This window comes from Panulirus ornatus, chromosome 6, assembly GCF_036320965.1.
Source record: "Panulirus ornatus isolate Po-2019 chromosome 6, ASM3632096v1, whole genome shotgun sequence".
NCBI lineage: Eukaryota > Metazoa > Arthropoda > Malacostraca > Decapoda > Palinuridae > Panulirus > Panulirus ornatus.
In genome coordinates, this window is record NC_092229.1 from 31,088,225 (window position 1) to 31,105,012 (window position 16,788).

At 40.3% G+C, this 16,788-nt stretch overlaps 1 protein-coding gene across 1 annotated transcript in view; it reads left to right on the plus strand.

Moving 5' to 3' along the window:
* The window catches only part of metro (membrane palmitoylated protein 7-like protein metro), a 278,984-nt gene that overhangs the window by 144,722 nt on the left and 117,474 nt on the right, over window positions 1-16,788 (plus strand). The window contains exon 9 of the mRNA XM_071662259.1: window positions 11,089-11,343. Within this exon, the coding sequence (XP_071518360.1) occupies window positions 11,089-11,343 (255 nt within the window). The remainder of the gene's footprint in view (window positions 1-11,088; window positions 11,344-16,788) is intronic.

Here is a 16,788-nt window from a genome sequence, read left to right on the forward strand (position 1 = left end):
TTAATCATCCATCTCTCACGGTCCTCTTTTATTATTACCTACATCAGTCAAGAGCTCACTTTCTTATACTCTTTCACACACACTCCCACAAATACTGCTTCAACAGTATTGGTACCCCTTCCTTAACTCTTGTCCTGTTACCAACCCCTTTACCCTTGAGCTTTGTTTCAATCTGAGCCAGAGCATCCAGGTTTCTTTCATCATCCATATTACCCATCTCTCCTTTCTTCTCATCTTGGTTACACCCTCACACATTTAGACACCCCATCCTGAGCTTTTAAGGAAGATGATCTCTCCCTTTTTGGTTCCTTCTGTTTCATCCTAGAGGAACTGAAATACAAAAAGGTAATCATTTCCAGATCCCTCTACCACCCCCATTAGTTACATTCTGAGACATGCAGGGAGTAAGGAAGTAGAATTCTTTCGTCCCTTCTGTGTTTATATAGGAGGGTAAATGCACAGGTTAGTTGGGGTGCGAGTCTTAATGGAAAAAATGTGGTAGAATTGCATTGTTTTAGATCCTTGCAGATGACATGAAATCAAATGAAACAAATGAAGTGGAAGTGTCATAGGGTGGGTAAGGGAGTGCAGATTCTGTAAGCATTAAGGAATGATTGGAAAGAGGTAATTATCTGGGAGGGCAAAAATGGGTATGTTTATTATGATCTCGTGTGTACATGTTTTTAAGGAATTTTTATTTTATCCCTCTCCCACCCCATTAATCACATTCTGAGACAGTTGGGGTGCGAGTCATAATGGAGAAAATGTGGTGGAAGTGCATTGTTTTAAATCTTTGCAAATGACATGAAATCAAATGAAATTAATGAAGTGTAAGTGTCGTAGGGTGGGTAAAGGAGTGGAGATTATAGAAGCATTAAGGAATGATTGAAAAGAGAGGCGATTATCTGGGAGGGCAAAAATGGGTATGTTTATTATGATCTTGTGTGTACATGTTTTTAAAGAGTTTTTTTTTATCCCTCTCCCACCCCAATTAGTCACATTCTGAGACATGCAGGGAATAAGGAAGTAGAATTCTTTCACCCCTACTGTGTTTATATAGGAGGGTAAATGGACAGGTTAGTTGGGGTGTGAGTCTTCATGGAAAAAAATGAGGTGGAAGTGCTTTGTTTTAGATCCTTGCAAATGATATGAAATCAAATGAAACAATGAAGTGGAAGTGTCATAGGATGGGTAAGGGAGTGAAGATTCTGGAAGCATTTAGGAATGTTTGGAAAGAGAGGTAATTATCCAAGAGGGCAAAAGTGGGCAAGTTTACTATGATCTCATGTGTACATGTTTTTAAAGATTTTATTTTTTTTTATCCCTCTCCCACCCCCATCAGTCACATTTTGAGACATGCAGGAAATAAGGAAGTAGAATTCTTTCACCCCTACTATATAGGAGGGTAAATGGACAGGTTAGTTGAGGAGTGAGTCTTAATGGAGAAAATGTGGTGGAAGTGCATTGTTTTAGATCCTTGCAATTGACATGAAATCAGAGGAAACCAATGAAGTGGAAGTGTCATAGGGTAGGTAAGGGAGTGAAGATTCTGGAAGCATTAAGATATGTTTTGAAAGAGAGGTATTATCTGGGAGGGCAAAAATGGGTATGTTTATTATCTCGTGTGTACATGTTTTTAAGGATTTCTTTTTTATTATAGATTTATTATTCTTTGTCGCTGCCTCCTACATTAGCGAGATAGCGCAAGGAAACAGACAAAAGAATGGCCTAACCCAGCCACATAAACATATATATGCATACACGTCCACACATGCAAATATACATACCTATACATCTCAAAATATACATATATATACACACACAGACATATACATATATACACATGTACATAATTCATACTGTCAGCCCTTATTCATTCCCGTCGCCACCCCGCCACACATGAAATGACAACCCCCTCCCCCCGCATGTGTGCGAGGTAGCCCTAGAAAAAGAAAACAAAGGCCACATTCGTTCACACTCAGTCTCTAGCTGTCATGTATAATGCACCGAAACCACAGCTCCCTTTCCACATCCAGGCCCCACAGAACTTTCCATGGTTTACCGCAGATGCTTGACATGCCCTGGTTCAATCCACTGACAGCACATCGACCCCAGTATACCACATTGTTCCAATTCACTCTATTCCTTGCACGCCTTTCACCCTCCTGCATGTTCAGGCCCTGATCACTCAAAATCTTTTTCACTCCATCTTTCCACCTCCAGTTTGGTCTCCCACTTCTCCTCGTTCCCTCCACCTCTGACACATATATCCTCTTTGTCAATCTTTCCTCACTCATTCTCTCCATGTGACCAAACCATTTCAAAACACCCTCTTCTGCTCTCTCGAGAAACCACACTCTTTTTATTTCTACACCTCTCTCTTCCCTTTCATTACTTACTCGATCAAACCACCTCATTTCACATATTGTCCTCAAACATCTCATTTCCAACACATCCACCCTCCTTCGCACAACTCTATCTATAGCCCATGCCTCACAATCATATAACATTGTTGGAACCACTGTTCCTTCAAACATACCCATTTTTGCTTTCCGAGATAACGTTCTTGCCTTCCACACATTTTTCAATGCTCCCAGAACTTTCGCCCCCTCCCCCACCCTATGACTCACTTCTGCTTCCATGGTTCCATCCGCTGCCAAATCCACTCCCAGATACCTAAAACGCTTCACTTCCTCCAGTTTTTCTCCATTCAAACGTACCTCCCAATTGACTTGTCCCTCAACCCTACTGTACCTAATGACCTTGCTCTTATTCACATTTACTCTCAACTTTCTTCTTTTACACACTTTACCAAACTCAGTCACCAGTTTCTGCAGTTTCTCACCTGAATCAGCCACCAGCACTGTATCATCAGCAAACAACAACTGACTCACTTCCCAAGCTCTCTCATCCACAACAGACTGCATACTTGCCCCTCTTTCCAAAACTCTTGCATTCACCTCCCTAACAACCAACCCCATCCAGAAACAAATTAAACAACCATGGAGACATCACACACCCCTGTTGCAAACTGACATTCACTGAGAACCAATCACTTTCCTCTCTTCCTACACCTACACATGCCTTACATCCTCGATAAAAACTTTTCACTGCTTCTAACAACTTGCCTCCCACACCATATATTCTTAATACCTTCCACAGAGCATCTCTATCAACTCTATCATATGCCTTCTCCAGATCCATAAATGTTACATACAAATCCATTTGCTTTTCTAAGTATTTCTCACATACATTTTTTAAAGCAAACACCTGATCCACACATCCTCTACCACTTCTGTAACCACACTGCTCTTCCCCAGTTTGATGCTCTGTACATGCCTTTACCCTGTCAATCAATGCCCTCCCATATAATTATCCAGGAATACTCAACAAACTTATACCTCTGTAATTTGAGCACTCACCTTTACCCCCTTTGCCTTTGTACAATGGCGCTATGCAAGCATTCCGCCATGCAAGCATTCCGCCAATCCTCGGGCACCTCACCATGAGTCATACATACTTTAGATAACCTTACCAACCAGTCAACAGCACAGTCACCCCCTTTTTTAATAAATTCCACTGCAATACCATCCAAACCCGCTGCCTTGCCAGCTTTTACTACCTCTTCTCTGTTTACCAAATCATTCTCTCGAACCCTCTCACTTTGCACACCATCTCGAGCAAAACACCCTATATCTGCCACTCTATCATCAAACACATTCACCAAACCTTCAAAATACTCACTCCATCTTCTCATATCACCACTTCTTGTTATCACCTCCCCATTAGCCCCTTCACTGATGTTCCCATTTGTTCCCTTGTCTTATGCACTTTATTTACCTCCTTCCAAAACATCTTTTTATTTTCCCTAAAATTCAATGATACTCTCTTGCCCCAACTCTCATTTGCCCTCTTTTTCACCTCTTGCACCTTTCTCTTGACCTGCCTCTTTCTTTTATACATCTTCCAGTCATTTGCATTATTCCCCTGCAAAAATTGTCCAAATGCCTCTCTCTTCTCTTTCACTAATAATCTTACTTCTTCATCCCACCACTCACTACCCTTCTAATCCATAAGTTTTCTTTTCAACAGCCCTTGTGAGGTTGTTCACATCAGGTTGTTGGTCATATTTATGCAAAAACTTTTTTGGGGGGGCATTTGTTGCATACTTAAGGATTTTGGATCAGTCCATTGTTCAAGACTTATTGTTGAAGGCCCTTGTCTTTATAGGATCGGCTAGTAGGAATTGGGCCAGTGAGTAGCATTATCGAATGAGAAAAAGGAATATTGTGTTTATTACGTATTCCAGTGAACCTTTTAGGCTGTAGAGAAACTCCTTTGATAAAGAGGGCTTTTCAGAGTGGAATCATGAAAGCTTTTTCTGGGTCACATTATATACATGTGGTCTCTGTATCCTGTTTACTTACTACCCAGTATTTCTCATTTATGATTCCTATGAAAAATTGAATTAAGTAACAAAGGTGAAGAAAAGACAAAAATGAAAAAAGTTCTAAAAACAGCACCAGCAGCAGTAGGTGATTGCTGTGGCAAGCATTCACTCAACAGAGCAATTTTTCACTGGCAAATGGCAGTGCCACCTAGGCATATTCATTATTGTGTAAATTGTCTATGAAGATTTAAAAGAAATAATGTACATAAAGCATTAAAGAATGTAAAAAGATTACAAAATGATACAGTCCATGGCAATAGTAAATGATTTTGATGAGTGAGGGTTCATTAACAAATCTCCTCAGGTCTTCCTTAAGTCTTCTTATATCTGTCTCAGGTCTTCCACAAATCCTCCTGAGGTTTCCTTGGGTTTTCCCAGGTCCTCCCAAGCTCTTCCTCAAATCTTCCCAATCATCTTTAGGCCCTCTCAGGTCTTTCCCAGTCCCTCTACAGGTCCACTTTTGGTCTTCCTCATGTCTCCCTAGCACGTCGATAGATTTTCCAAGATCCTCCTAAGGTCTTCCTCAAATCCTTCTCAAGGTTTTATCCAACTCTTCTTAGGCCTTTCTTTGGTCCTTCCCAAGTCTTCTCAAGTCCTCGAAATCCTTACTCAGGTGTTCCTTAAGTCTACCCAAATCTTCCCTAGGTCTTCTCCAGATCCCCCTCAAGGTCTTCCCTGGGTCCTTCTAAGTCTTTCCCAGATCCTCCACTGATCCATTTTAGGTCTTATCCAAGATTCTCTAGATCTTACTTAAGTCCTCCTAGGTCCTTACCTCCTAGGTCCTCCCACAAGTCTTTGTAGGTTTTCCTCAGCAGGTTTTCCCCAAGACTCTCCTAGGTACCTCCAGGTCTGTTCCAAGTCTCCCCAGGTTTTCCCAAAATTTTCCTCAGGTCTTCCCCAAGTCTTATTCAAGTCTCCCTAGATCCTTCCCAAGTCCTCCTGAGGTTTTCCCAAAGACTTTCCAGGTCATCCCAAGTCTTTTCTAGATCATCTTAAGTCTTTCACAGTTCATCCACAAGACACCTTAAGTCTTCCAAAGTCTTCCCTGGGTCTTTCTCAAATCTTCCCCAGATCCTCTACAGGTACATTCTTGATCTTCCCAAGTCACCCCAGTTTTCCTAGATCTTTCCTAGGTCCTTTCAGAATCTTCTTCAAGTCATTGTGAGATCTTTTCTAGATCCTCCCCAGATATTTTTCCAGATATTCCTTAGTCATCCCTATGTTCTCCTTAGGTCTTCCCAAATTTTCCCCAGGACACCCTAGGGTTTTCCTCAGGTCCTACCTAGTCTTCTCCAGGTCCACCTTTGAGCTTCCCCAACTATCCAACTATCTTCAGGTCTTCCTAAATCTTCTCCAAGTCCAGCTCAGGTATTCCTGAGATCTATTCTACATCCTCCCAAATCTTCATAGGTCCTTCTCAGTTATCCCATAAGCTTTTCTCATGTCTTCTTCAGGTCTTCCCAAGTCTCTCTCTCTCTATCTCTCTCTCTCTCTCTCTCTCTCTCTCTCTCTCTCTCTCTCTCTCTCTCTCTCTCTCTCTCTCTCTCTCTCTCTCTCTCTCTCTCTCTCTCTCGACTGTCAAATTTCAAGTAAGGACTTCACAAAAGTTTGTAATTATTCACACAAAGCTGTTGTTATCATTAATGACATAAATCTCAGCCATGAATGTGCTCTAGAATGCTTACAGATGCTCCATGTTGCTATAACTAAATTTAGAGAAAGATAAAGGCAAGCAGCAGAGTTAACATCAGATAGATTTTTTAAAACATCAAGGCCAACTTCTTCCTTTCCAGTAAAAAAAAAAAGAAAGAAACCAAACATATAGAACTTTAGTGATTGAGAAACATCAAGAATTGTAGAGATAGAATGAAACACAGGTAGAATAGATAGATAATCCTAGAAGTTAGAGAATTCTACAGGTACAGAAACCTGTAAGTGTATTGAGAATCAGGAATATACAGACAAACCTAGTCTAGTAGGTCTATAGAGAAGCTTGTATGTAGACAAACTTAATTTATTTACAAGCTTATATAGACAAGCCTATCCTATTGACAAGCGTATATAGAGAAGTAATATTGGGAAGCAGACAAGCCTAGTTGAGACAGAGAACCCTAGTTGAGAAGCTTATAGATAGGCAACCCTGTTGAGAAGCTTTTAGGAAGACATACCTACCTTACCCTATTAAAGAAGAGGAGCAGAGAAGCCTGTAGATAGATAGACAAGCCTGTTTCTCGAGCAGTTTATAGATAGACAATCCTTGAGAAGCGCACAAACCAGTTTGAAAAAGTTTTATTTAAACCCGTTTAAATTAAAAACCCAGGGATTCTGGAAATGGTACACAAGTAATAGTCTGGTCTTAAAATGAGTGTTTAACAGAAGTGTTAACTCATCTTGTGCCATTTAGAACTCATCTTTTGCCACTTCTTAAATCTGGAGTAACTTTCTCTACCTTATAGATAGACAAATGTAGTAGAGCAAACAAGCCTTGCATTTTACAAGCTAATACAAGTTCAAGCCCAAACCTAGTAAATCAAACAATCACCTTTTGCCTCTTTAAATCTGGAGTACCTTTCTCAACCTTATGGATAGGCAAACCTAGTAGATCAAACAAGCCAAGCATATTACAGTCTAATACAAGGTTAAGCCCAAACCTAGTAGATTAAACAAGCCAAGCATATTACAATCTAATACAAGGTTAAGCTCAAACCTAGTAGATCAAACAAGCCAAGCATATTACAATCTAATACAAGGTTAATCCCAAACCTAGTAGATCAAACAAGCTTGGCAAATTACATGCTTATAGATAGACAAGCCTAGTTATATAAGGCCTAAAGCCTAGCTATTGACAAACTTATAGATAGACAAGTCTAGTCCAATCAAGGCAAAGCTATCCTCCCTCTCAAGTCAAAAGACATAAACAAGGATTCTCAGTAATTGTTATTGAATATCATCTAATTCAACAATAACATGGCAACAACTGTTTAATAAGACAATTTAAATTGCACCACAATAGACTGTGGTATATTGATGGCAACCAAAGATGTTTTGGGTGTAGTCTATACAGAAGACTTTTACTGTGGACATTTTGGTTTGTAGCAGAAGCCCCTTTAAATCATGGTTTCACTTGTTCATATAACGAATGCTCCATAATGATTATAACAGATCTCCAAGAACTTTTCTTTTGTTTAACAGGGCTCCTTTGTAATTGCTGAGAAAGCTAAAAGTTTTTTTTTTTGTGTGTGTGACCTTAGAAGTATCTAAAATCATCATATCATAAATTTGAACTACTCATAGTGTGAGATATGTAAATTGACATCATTGTGTCACATTTTATTAACACTGGCTGAGATGTGGCCAAGTAATGGCCAAAAAAAAGTGTCATTTTTGTGACTTTTGACCTCTATGTTATACAGAATGGCTCAGATTGGAAATTTCATTTCTACATTAGTGTATGGGGCTTGTAGAGTGATATCTTTCTGCTGCATTTTGCATCAGTTGATTGTGATTGTTAGGAGAAGCATATGAAAATATACTTTTTTGAATCATTTTACCTTTGACCCATAAATCCTTCAGGAGATCTAAACAGATGAAAAAAGATGTAGACACATTGAACCAGCATACATGCTTGCCATGTTTATCAGGCCAGAAATGAATGAATGGCACTGTCATTTATTGTTGGAAAGACAAGAAATGCAGGGGTCCCATATCCACCTTGGTATTATCAACCACAAATGTGGTTTCAGAAGTGGTAGAGGATGTGTGGATCAGGTGTTTGCTTTGAAGAATGTACGTGAGAAGTCCTTAGAAAAGCAGATGTATTTGTATGTAGCATTTATGGATCTGGAGAAGGCATATGATAGTTTTGATAGAGATGTTTTGTGGAAGGTATTAAGAGTATATGGTGTGGGAGGTAAGTTGCTAGAAGCAGTGAAAAGTTGTTACCAAGGATGTAAAGCATGTGTACAAGTAGGAAGAGAGGAAAGTGATTGGTTCCCAGTGAATATCGGTTTCGAACAGGGATGCGTGATGTGTCCATGGTTGATTTGTTTATGGATGGGGTGGTTAGGGAGGTAAATGCAAGAGTTGTGGAGAGAGGGGCAAGTAAGCAGTCTGTTGTGGATGAGAGGGCTTAGGAAGTGAGTCTTTTGTTGTTCGCTGATGATACAGTGCTGGTGGCTGATTCAGGTGCGAAACTGCAGAAGTTGGTGACTGAGTTTGGTAAAGTGTGTGAAAGAAGAAAGCTGAGAGTAAATGTGAATAAGAGCAAGGTTATTAGGTTCAATAGAGTTGAGGGACAAGTTAACTGGAAGGTAAGTTTAATGGAGAAAAAGTGGAGGAAGTGAAGTGTTTTAGATATCTGGGAGTGGATTTAGCAGCAGATGGAACCATGGAAGCAGAAGTGAGGCTTAGGGTGGGGAAGGGTGTGAAGGTTCTGGGAGTTTTGAAGAATGTGTAGAAGGTGAGAACGTTATTGCAGAGAGCAAAAATGGATATGTTTGAAGGAATAGTGGTTCCAACAATGTTATATGGTTGCAAGGCATGAGATATAGACAGGGTTGTGCAGAGGAGGGTAGATGTGTTGGAAATTAAATGTTTGAAGACAATATGTGGTGTGAGGTGGTTTGAATAAGTAATGAAAGGGTAAGAGAGATGTGTGGTAATAAAAAGAGTGTGGTTGAGAGAGCAGAAGTTGCATTGAAATGGTTTGGTCACATGGAGAGAATGAATGAGGAAACACTGACAAAGGATATATGTGACCGAGATAGAGGGAACGAGGAGAAGTGGAAGACCATATTTGAGGTGGAAGGATGGAGTGAAAAAGATTTTGAGCAATCAGGGCCTGAACACACGGGAAGGTGAAAGGCGTGCAAGGAATAGAGTGAATTGGAATGATGTGGTATACTGGGGTCGACATGCTGTCACTGGATTGAACCAGGGCATGTGAAGCATCTGGGGTAACCCATGGAAAGTTTTGTGGGGCCTGGATGTGGAAAGGGAACTGTGGTTTTGGTGCATTACACATGACAGCCAGAGACTGAGTGTGAACAAATCACGCCTTCTTGTCTTTTCCTAGCTTTACCTCGTGCAGGGTAGGGGGGTATGCTTTTTTGATGTATGGCAGGGTGGTGACAGGAATGGATGAAGGCAGCAAGTATGAACATGTACATATGTATATAGGTATATGTCTGTGCATGTATATATATGTATACGTTGAAATGTATAGGTATGTATATCTGTTTCCTTGCACTACCTCGCTAATGCGAGAGATGTTGGTTAAGTATAATAATAAAAAAAAAATTTCACATATGCACATTAGAAATAGTGTAAACCATTTTACCTACCATGGCAAAGAGTTTTAAGTATCTGCAGTATTTTTTCCCACCCTTCAGACAAGTGTTGCAGCAGCCATGGGCTACTAATAGCCAAGCATGGTAGGTTTCAGCACAATAGTGGCATGAATATGCACACAGCAATGCATGAGTGAGATAAGTACATCACCAAAGCATCATCACATGTGCTCTGTCTGGTTGTGTCATTACGTCTTTCTCTAACATGATGTGTGAGGAACTCCAAAAGTGATCTCAGTGTTTTAGAAACTTTTGACATTTTCAACCTGTTTGCAGCTTTTTGCCCATAGATATAGCCTCTAAGCATAAAGCTAGTGATGCAAGTTTTGTTGCTCAAGGGAGGATATGGAAAGTGATGTGTTTGGAGTAAAAAGTGGACCAATTTTATTGCCTTGCACATAATTACAGAGTATGTTGAGAAGCAGTTTGATGTTTGTCAGTCATTAGTGTGAACCAAAAAGAAAAATGAGGCAGCATTTTGTGTAGCTTAGTTTGTTGGCTATTCTGTAGAAGTACAGGGGCCAAGTGCACATCATCATTGATGATGTATTGCTATCATTCTATTCAGTATTATTTCTTTATTACTTTTCCTTACAGTTTTTAAGTCACTTCTTTGTATTTTTTAGAATATACATGATGTTACTAAGGTAAAATGATTTTCTATCATGAATTGTCCATTATAGGACCCCAGGTAAGTCTCGAAGGTCGCTCCCCTTAACCCTCTATTTTCCATAAGCCTAAAATTTTGCAAACCATGGAGTCTTCCAGGAATGTAACCCCCATAGTTGCCAAAAGACCTCTGTTGATAGAATGAAAGTAATAATAGGTTGATAGAATGAAAGTAATAATAGGCAGAAATAGCAAAAGCCATATGGAGGGAGACATAATGACTGATACACATTCATTCACAACACCAAGGAATAGGTGATCATATCCAAATAATACTTGTACTGTTGGCCAGTGATATTTTACAGAGGCCATTTTGTTTGATCTTTGGCTCCATAAAATCCTGTAAAAGATGAAAATGAAAAGAATTGAATGTACATAGCATGATGAACCAGGGGTATTACATGTCTATCAAGTTTAAGTTAACTAGCAACTAAATGTTTGTTAATTGTTGGAAAAAAATCAGTAAAAAGAATTTTAAGGAAAGATATAAACAAATTTCTTTTCCTTATGTAGGGAAATGGAATAATGTTTATTACTTAAATTTCAATGAAGCAATTTAGATAATTTATTGAATATTAATCATCATGAAGTGCTGTTCCCACAAAACTTAAAATATCTCAGTTGCAGGGTGTATTATTCCCAAATCACCAAGCTGCAAACCCTCACCAAAGGTAAAGAAGATAATTTATGATGCATCTGAAAGTGAAGATTTTGATCGTGAGGAAGTGGCAACATATGAAGAAGTGGCACGTCTTTATCCTCGACCTGGTCTTCCACGTCCAGTTGTTTTGATTGGTCCTCCTGGAGTTGGAAGGAATGAACTGAAGCGAAGACTAATGGCTCTTGATGTAGATAAATTCCGAACACCAATTCCAAGTAAGTCTTTTACATTTAATATGTAAGTATAAGGGTTGTACACACAGGTAAGTTCTGTGTGATAATATCAAGTATCCTATATATTTTGTGTAGTCATAAGGGATTAATCTTGTTGACACTACTTTGTTCATTGTTTGTGTGGTTATTGTGTTCATGTAAAAGGAGTTACATGATTAATTAGATGTACAGGAACTGGTACTGGATTGATGTTGCTATTATAGATATAATTTTTCTTCTGCTTTTCATTATTCTTAATAAGGATGACCTTACTAAAGTGGTACTGTGATGAACATGAATTGATACACACTTTTTTATATACCTCACAGGGGTTATTGTACCCTGTAAGAGATGGGACATATCTCACACTTTCAGGGGTTAAAAACCTCTAATCACCCTTTTTTCCTGATGAGGCATATGTTTTCCACTCTTTATTAATCACCTGCTGTTAGTTATTGGTTATGCTCAGCTTGGGTCTGTGTGCCCCCTAATCAGTCAACAATCTCCAATCAATTATGATAACATCATGAAGTTATGAAGTTATTCCACCCCAAGATGAATAAGTATCCTTGTATGATGTAGCTGGTACTGTGAGTACTACGTACTGCATAATTAACTTTTATTCATCTTATAGAGGTTGAATAATGATCATGAATTTAATGAAACATATACACACTTGTTAGATAACCTATTGATTGATAGGCATGTAAAAGAGAGAATTTTGGATGAAAATGTGCTCAGAGGGGTAGCTGGTGGGATGCCTAATCACTGTCTTGTGGAGGTGAAGATGAAGATTTGTAGAGGTTTTCATAAGAGAGGAGAAAATGAAGGGAAAGAGAGAGTGATGAGAGTAAGTGAGCTTGGAAAGGAAACTTTTTTTTTTTTTTTTGCTTTGTCGCTGTCTCCCGCGTTTGCGAGGTAGTGCAAGGAAACAGACGAAAGAAATGGCCCAACCCACCCCCATACACATGTATATACATACGTCCACACACGCAAATATACATACCTACACAGCTTTCCATGGTTTACCCCAGACGCTTCACATGCCTTGATTCAATCCACTGACAGCACGTCAACCCCGGTATACCACATCGCTCCAATTCACTCTATTCCTTGCCCTCCTTTCACCCTCCTGCATGTTCAGGCCCCGATCACACAAAATCTTTTTCACTCCATCTTTCCACCTCCAATTTGGTCTCCCTCTTCTCCTCGTTCCCTCCACCTCCGACACATATATCCTCTTGGTCAATCTTTCCTCACTCATTCTCTCCATGTGACCAAACCATTTCAAAACACCCTCTTCTGCTCTCTCAACCATGCTCTTTTTATTTCCACACATCTCTCTTACCCTTACGTTACTTACTCGATCAAACCACCTCACACCACACATTGTCCTCAAACATCTCATTTCCAGCACATCCATCCTCCTGCGCACAACTCTATCCATAGTCCACGCCTCGCAACCATACAACATTGTTGGAACCACTGTTCCTTCAAACATACCCATTTTTGCTTTCCGAGATAATGTTCTCGACTTCCACACATTCTTCAAGGCTCCCAGAATTTTCGCCCCCTCCCCCACCCTATGATCCACTTCCGCTTCCATGTTTCCATCCGCTGCCAGATCCACTCCCAGATATCTAAAACACTTCACTTCCTCCAGTTTTTCTCCATTCAAACTCACCTCCCAATTGACTTGACCCTCAACCCTACTGTACCTAATAACCTTGCTCTTATTCACATTTACTCTTAACTTTCTTCTTTCACACACTTTACCAAACTCAGTCACCAGCTTCTGCAGTTTCTCACATGAATCAGCCACCAGCTCTGTATCATCAGCGAACAACAACTGACTCACTTCCCAAGCTCTCTCATCCCCAACAGACTTCATCCTTGCCCCTCTTTCCAAGACTCTTGCATTCACCTCCCTAACAACCCCATCCATAAACAAATTAAACAACCATGGAGACATCACACACCCCTGCCGCAAACCTACATTCACTGAGAACCAATCACTTTCCTCTCTTCCTACACGTACACATGCCTTACATCCTCGATAAAAACTTTTCACTGCTTCTAACAACTTGCCTCCCACACCATATATTCTTAATAACTTCCACAGAGCATCTCTATCAACTCTATCATATGCCTTCTCCAGATCCATAAATGCTACATACAAATCCATTTGCTTTCCTAAGTATTTCTCACATACATTCTTCAAAGCAAACACCTGATCCACACATCCTCTACCACTTCTGAAACCACACTGCTCTTCCCCAAACTGATGCTCTGTACATGCCTTCACCCTCTCAATCAATACCCTCCCATACAATTTGCCAGGAATACTCAACAAACTTATACCTCTGTAATTTGAGCACTCACTCTTATCCCCTTTGCCTTTGTACAATGGCACTATGCACGCATTCCGCCAATCCTCAGGCACCTCACCATGAGTCATACATACATTAAATAACCTTACCAACCAGTCAACAATACAGTCACCCCCCTTTTTTAATAAATTCCACTGCAATACCATCCAAACCTGCTGCCTTGCCGGCTTTCATCTTCCGCAAAGCTTTTACTACCTCTTCTCTGTTTACCAAATCATTTTCCCTAACCCTCGCACTTTGCACACCACCTCGACCAAAACACCCTATATCTGCCACTCTATCATCAAACACATTCAACAAACCTTCAAAATACTCACTCCATCTCCTTCTCACATCACCACTACTTGTTATCACCTCCCCATTTGCGCCCTTCACTGAAGTTCCCATTTGCTCCCTTGTCTTACGCACTTTATTTACCTCCTTCCAGAACATCTTTTTATTCTCCCTAAAATTTAATGATACTCTCTCACCCCAACTCTCATTTGCCCTTTTTTTTTTACCTCTTGCACCTTTCTCTTGACCTCCTGTCTCTTTCTTTTATACATCTCCCACTCAATTGCATTTTTTCCCTGCAAAAATTGTCCAAATGCCTCTCTCTTCTCTTTCACTAATACTCTTACTTCTTCATCCCACCACTCACTACCCTTTCTAATCAACCCACCTCCCACTCTTCTCATGCCACAAGCATCTTTTGCGCAATCCATCACTGATTCCCTAAATACATCCCATTCCTCCCCCACTCCCCTTACTTCCATTGTTCTCACCTTTTTCCATTCTGTACTCAGTCTCTCCTGGTACTTCCTCACACAAGTCTCCTTCCCAAGCTCACTTACTCTCACCACCCTCTTCACCCCAACATTCACTCTTCTTTTCTGGAAACCCATACAAATCTTCACCTTAGCCTCCAGAAGATAATGATCAGACATCCCTCCAGTTGCACCTCTCAGCACATTAACATCCAAAAGTCTCTCTTTCGCGCGCCTGTCAAGGAAACTTGTGTGAAGAAATACCAGGAGAGATTTGGTGTATAATGGCAAAAGTTGAGTCCAAATGAAGCTTGGGGGAGTGGGTGAGGAATGGAATGTATATAGGGAAGCAGTGATAGCATGTACAATAAATGCATTTGGAATGCAAAAGATGGGAGGTGGGCAGGTTAGAAAGGGTAGTGAGTGGTGAGATGAAGAAGTAACATTGTTAGTGAAAGAGAAAAGAGAGGCATTAGGATGGTACTTATGAGGAAGGAGTGCAAATGACTGGAAGATGTTTAAGAGAAAGTGGCAGGAGGTAAAGAAGGTGCAATGGTTGTAAAAGAGGGCAAATGAGAGTTGGGAAGAGAGAGTATTATTAAACTTCAGGGAATCAAAAAGATGTTTTTGAAGGAGGTGAATAATGTGTGAAAGACAAGAGAACAAATGGGAAGATCTGTGAAGGGAACAAGGTGGAAGTGATAACAGATAGTGATGGAGTGAGAATTTTGGAGGATTGTTGAATATCTTTGATGATAGAGTGGCAGATGTAGGGTGTTTTGGTTGGGGTGTTATATGAAGTTAGACTCAGGAAGAGTTGCCTGGTGAAGAGAGAAGAGGTGGTGAAAGCCTTGCAGAAGAAGAAATACTGAAAGGCAGCAGTAGTGGATGGTATTGCAGTTGAATTTATTAATAAACTGGGTGACTGCATTGCTCATTTGTTGATAAGGTTATTCATTGTATGTATGGTGAAGTCCCTGAGGATTGGTGTAATACATGTAACCTGCAATTGTACAAAGGCAAAGGGGTACAAGTAAGTTTTCAAACTAGAGAGACACAAGTTTATTGAGTATACATGGAAAATTTTATGGGAGGGTATTGACTGAGAGGGTGAAGGTATGTATGGAGCAACAGATTGGGTAGGAGCAGTGTGGTTTCAAAAGTGGTAGAGGATGTGTGGATCAGGTGTTTACTTTCAAGAATGTATGTGAGAAATACTTTGAAAAAACAGATGGATTTGTATGTGACATTTATGGATCTGGTGAAGGCATTTGATAGGGTTGATAGAGATGCTTTGCGGAAGGTCATATATTGGTGTGGGTAAGCTGCTAGAAGCAGAGAACTTTTTTTCAAGGGTGTAAGGCATGTGTACGAGTAAGAAGAGAGGCGAGTGATTGGTTCCCAGTGAAGGTTGCACTGTGGCAGGGGTGTGGATGTGGGGTTGTTAGGGAGGTGAATGCAAGAGTTTTGGAAAGAGGGGCAAGTATGCAGTCTGTTGTGGATGAGAGAGCTTGGGAAGTGAAGTCAGTTGTTGTTTGCTGATTATACAGCGCTGGTGGGTCATTCATGTGAGAAACTGCAGAAGCTAGTGACTGAGTTTGGTAAAGTTTGTGAAAGAAGAAAGCTGAGAGTAAATGTGAATAAGAGCAAGGTTATTAGGTACAGTAGGGTTGAGGGACAAGTCAACTGGGAGGTAGGTTTGAATGGAGAAAAACTGGATGAAGTGAAGTGTTTTAGATATCTGGGAGTGGATTTGTCAGCGGATGGAACCATAGAAGTGGAAGTGAGTCACAGGGTTGGGGAGGGGGGTGAAGGTTCTGGGACCATTGAAGAATGTGTGGAAGGTGAGAACATTATCTCGGAAAGCAAAAATGGGTATGTTTGAAGGAATAGTGGTTCCAAGAATGTTATATGGTTGCAAGGCATGGGCTATAGATAGGGTTGTGCAGAGGAGGGTGGATTTGTTGGCAATGAGATGTTTGAGGACAATATGTGGTGTTTGGTGGTTTATCAAGTAAGTAATGAAAGGGTAAGAGAGATGTCTGGTAATAAAAAGAGTGTGGTTGACAGAGATTTTGAGCAATCGAGGCCTGAACATACAGGAGGGTGAAAGGCGTGCAAGGAATAGAGTGATTTGGAACGATGTGGTATACCGTGGTTGATATGCTGTCAATGGATTGTACCAGGGCATTTGAATCATCTTGGGTAAACTATAGAATGTTTTGTGGGTCCTGGATTTGGAAAGGGAGCTGTGGTTTCGATGCATTACTAATAACAGCTAGAGATTGAGTGTGAACGAATGCGGCCTTTAT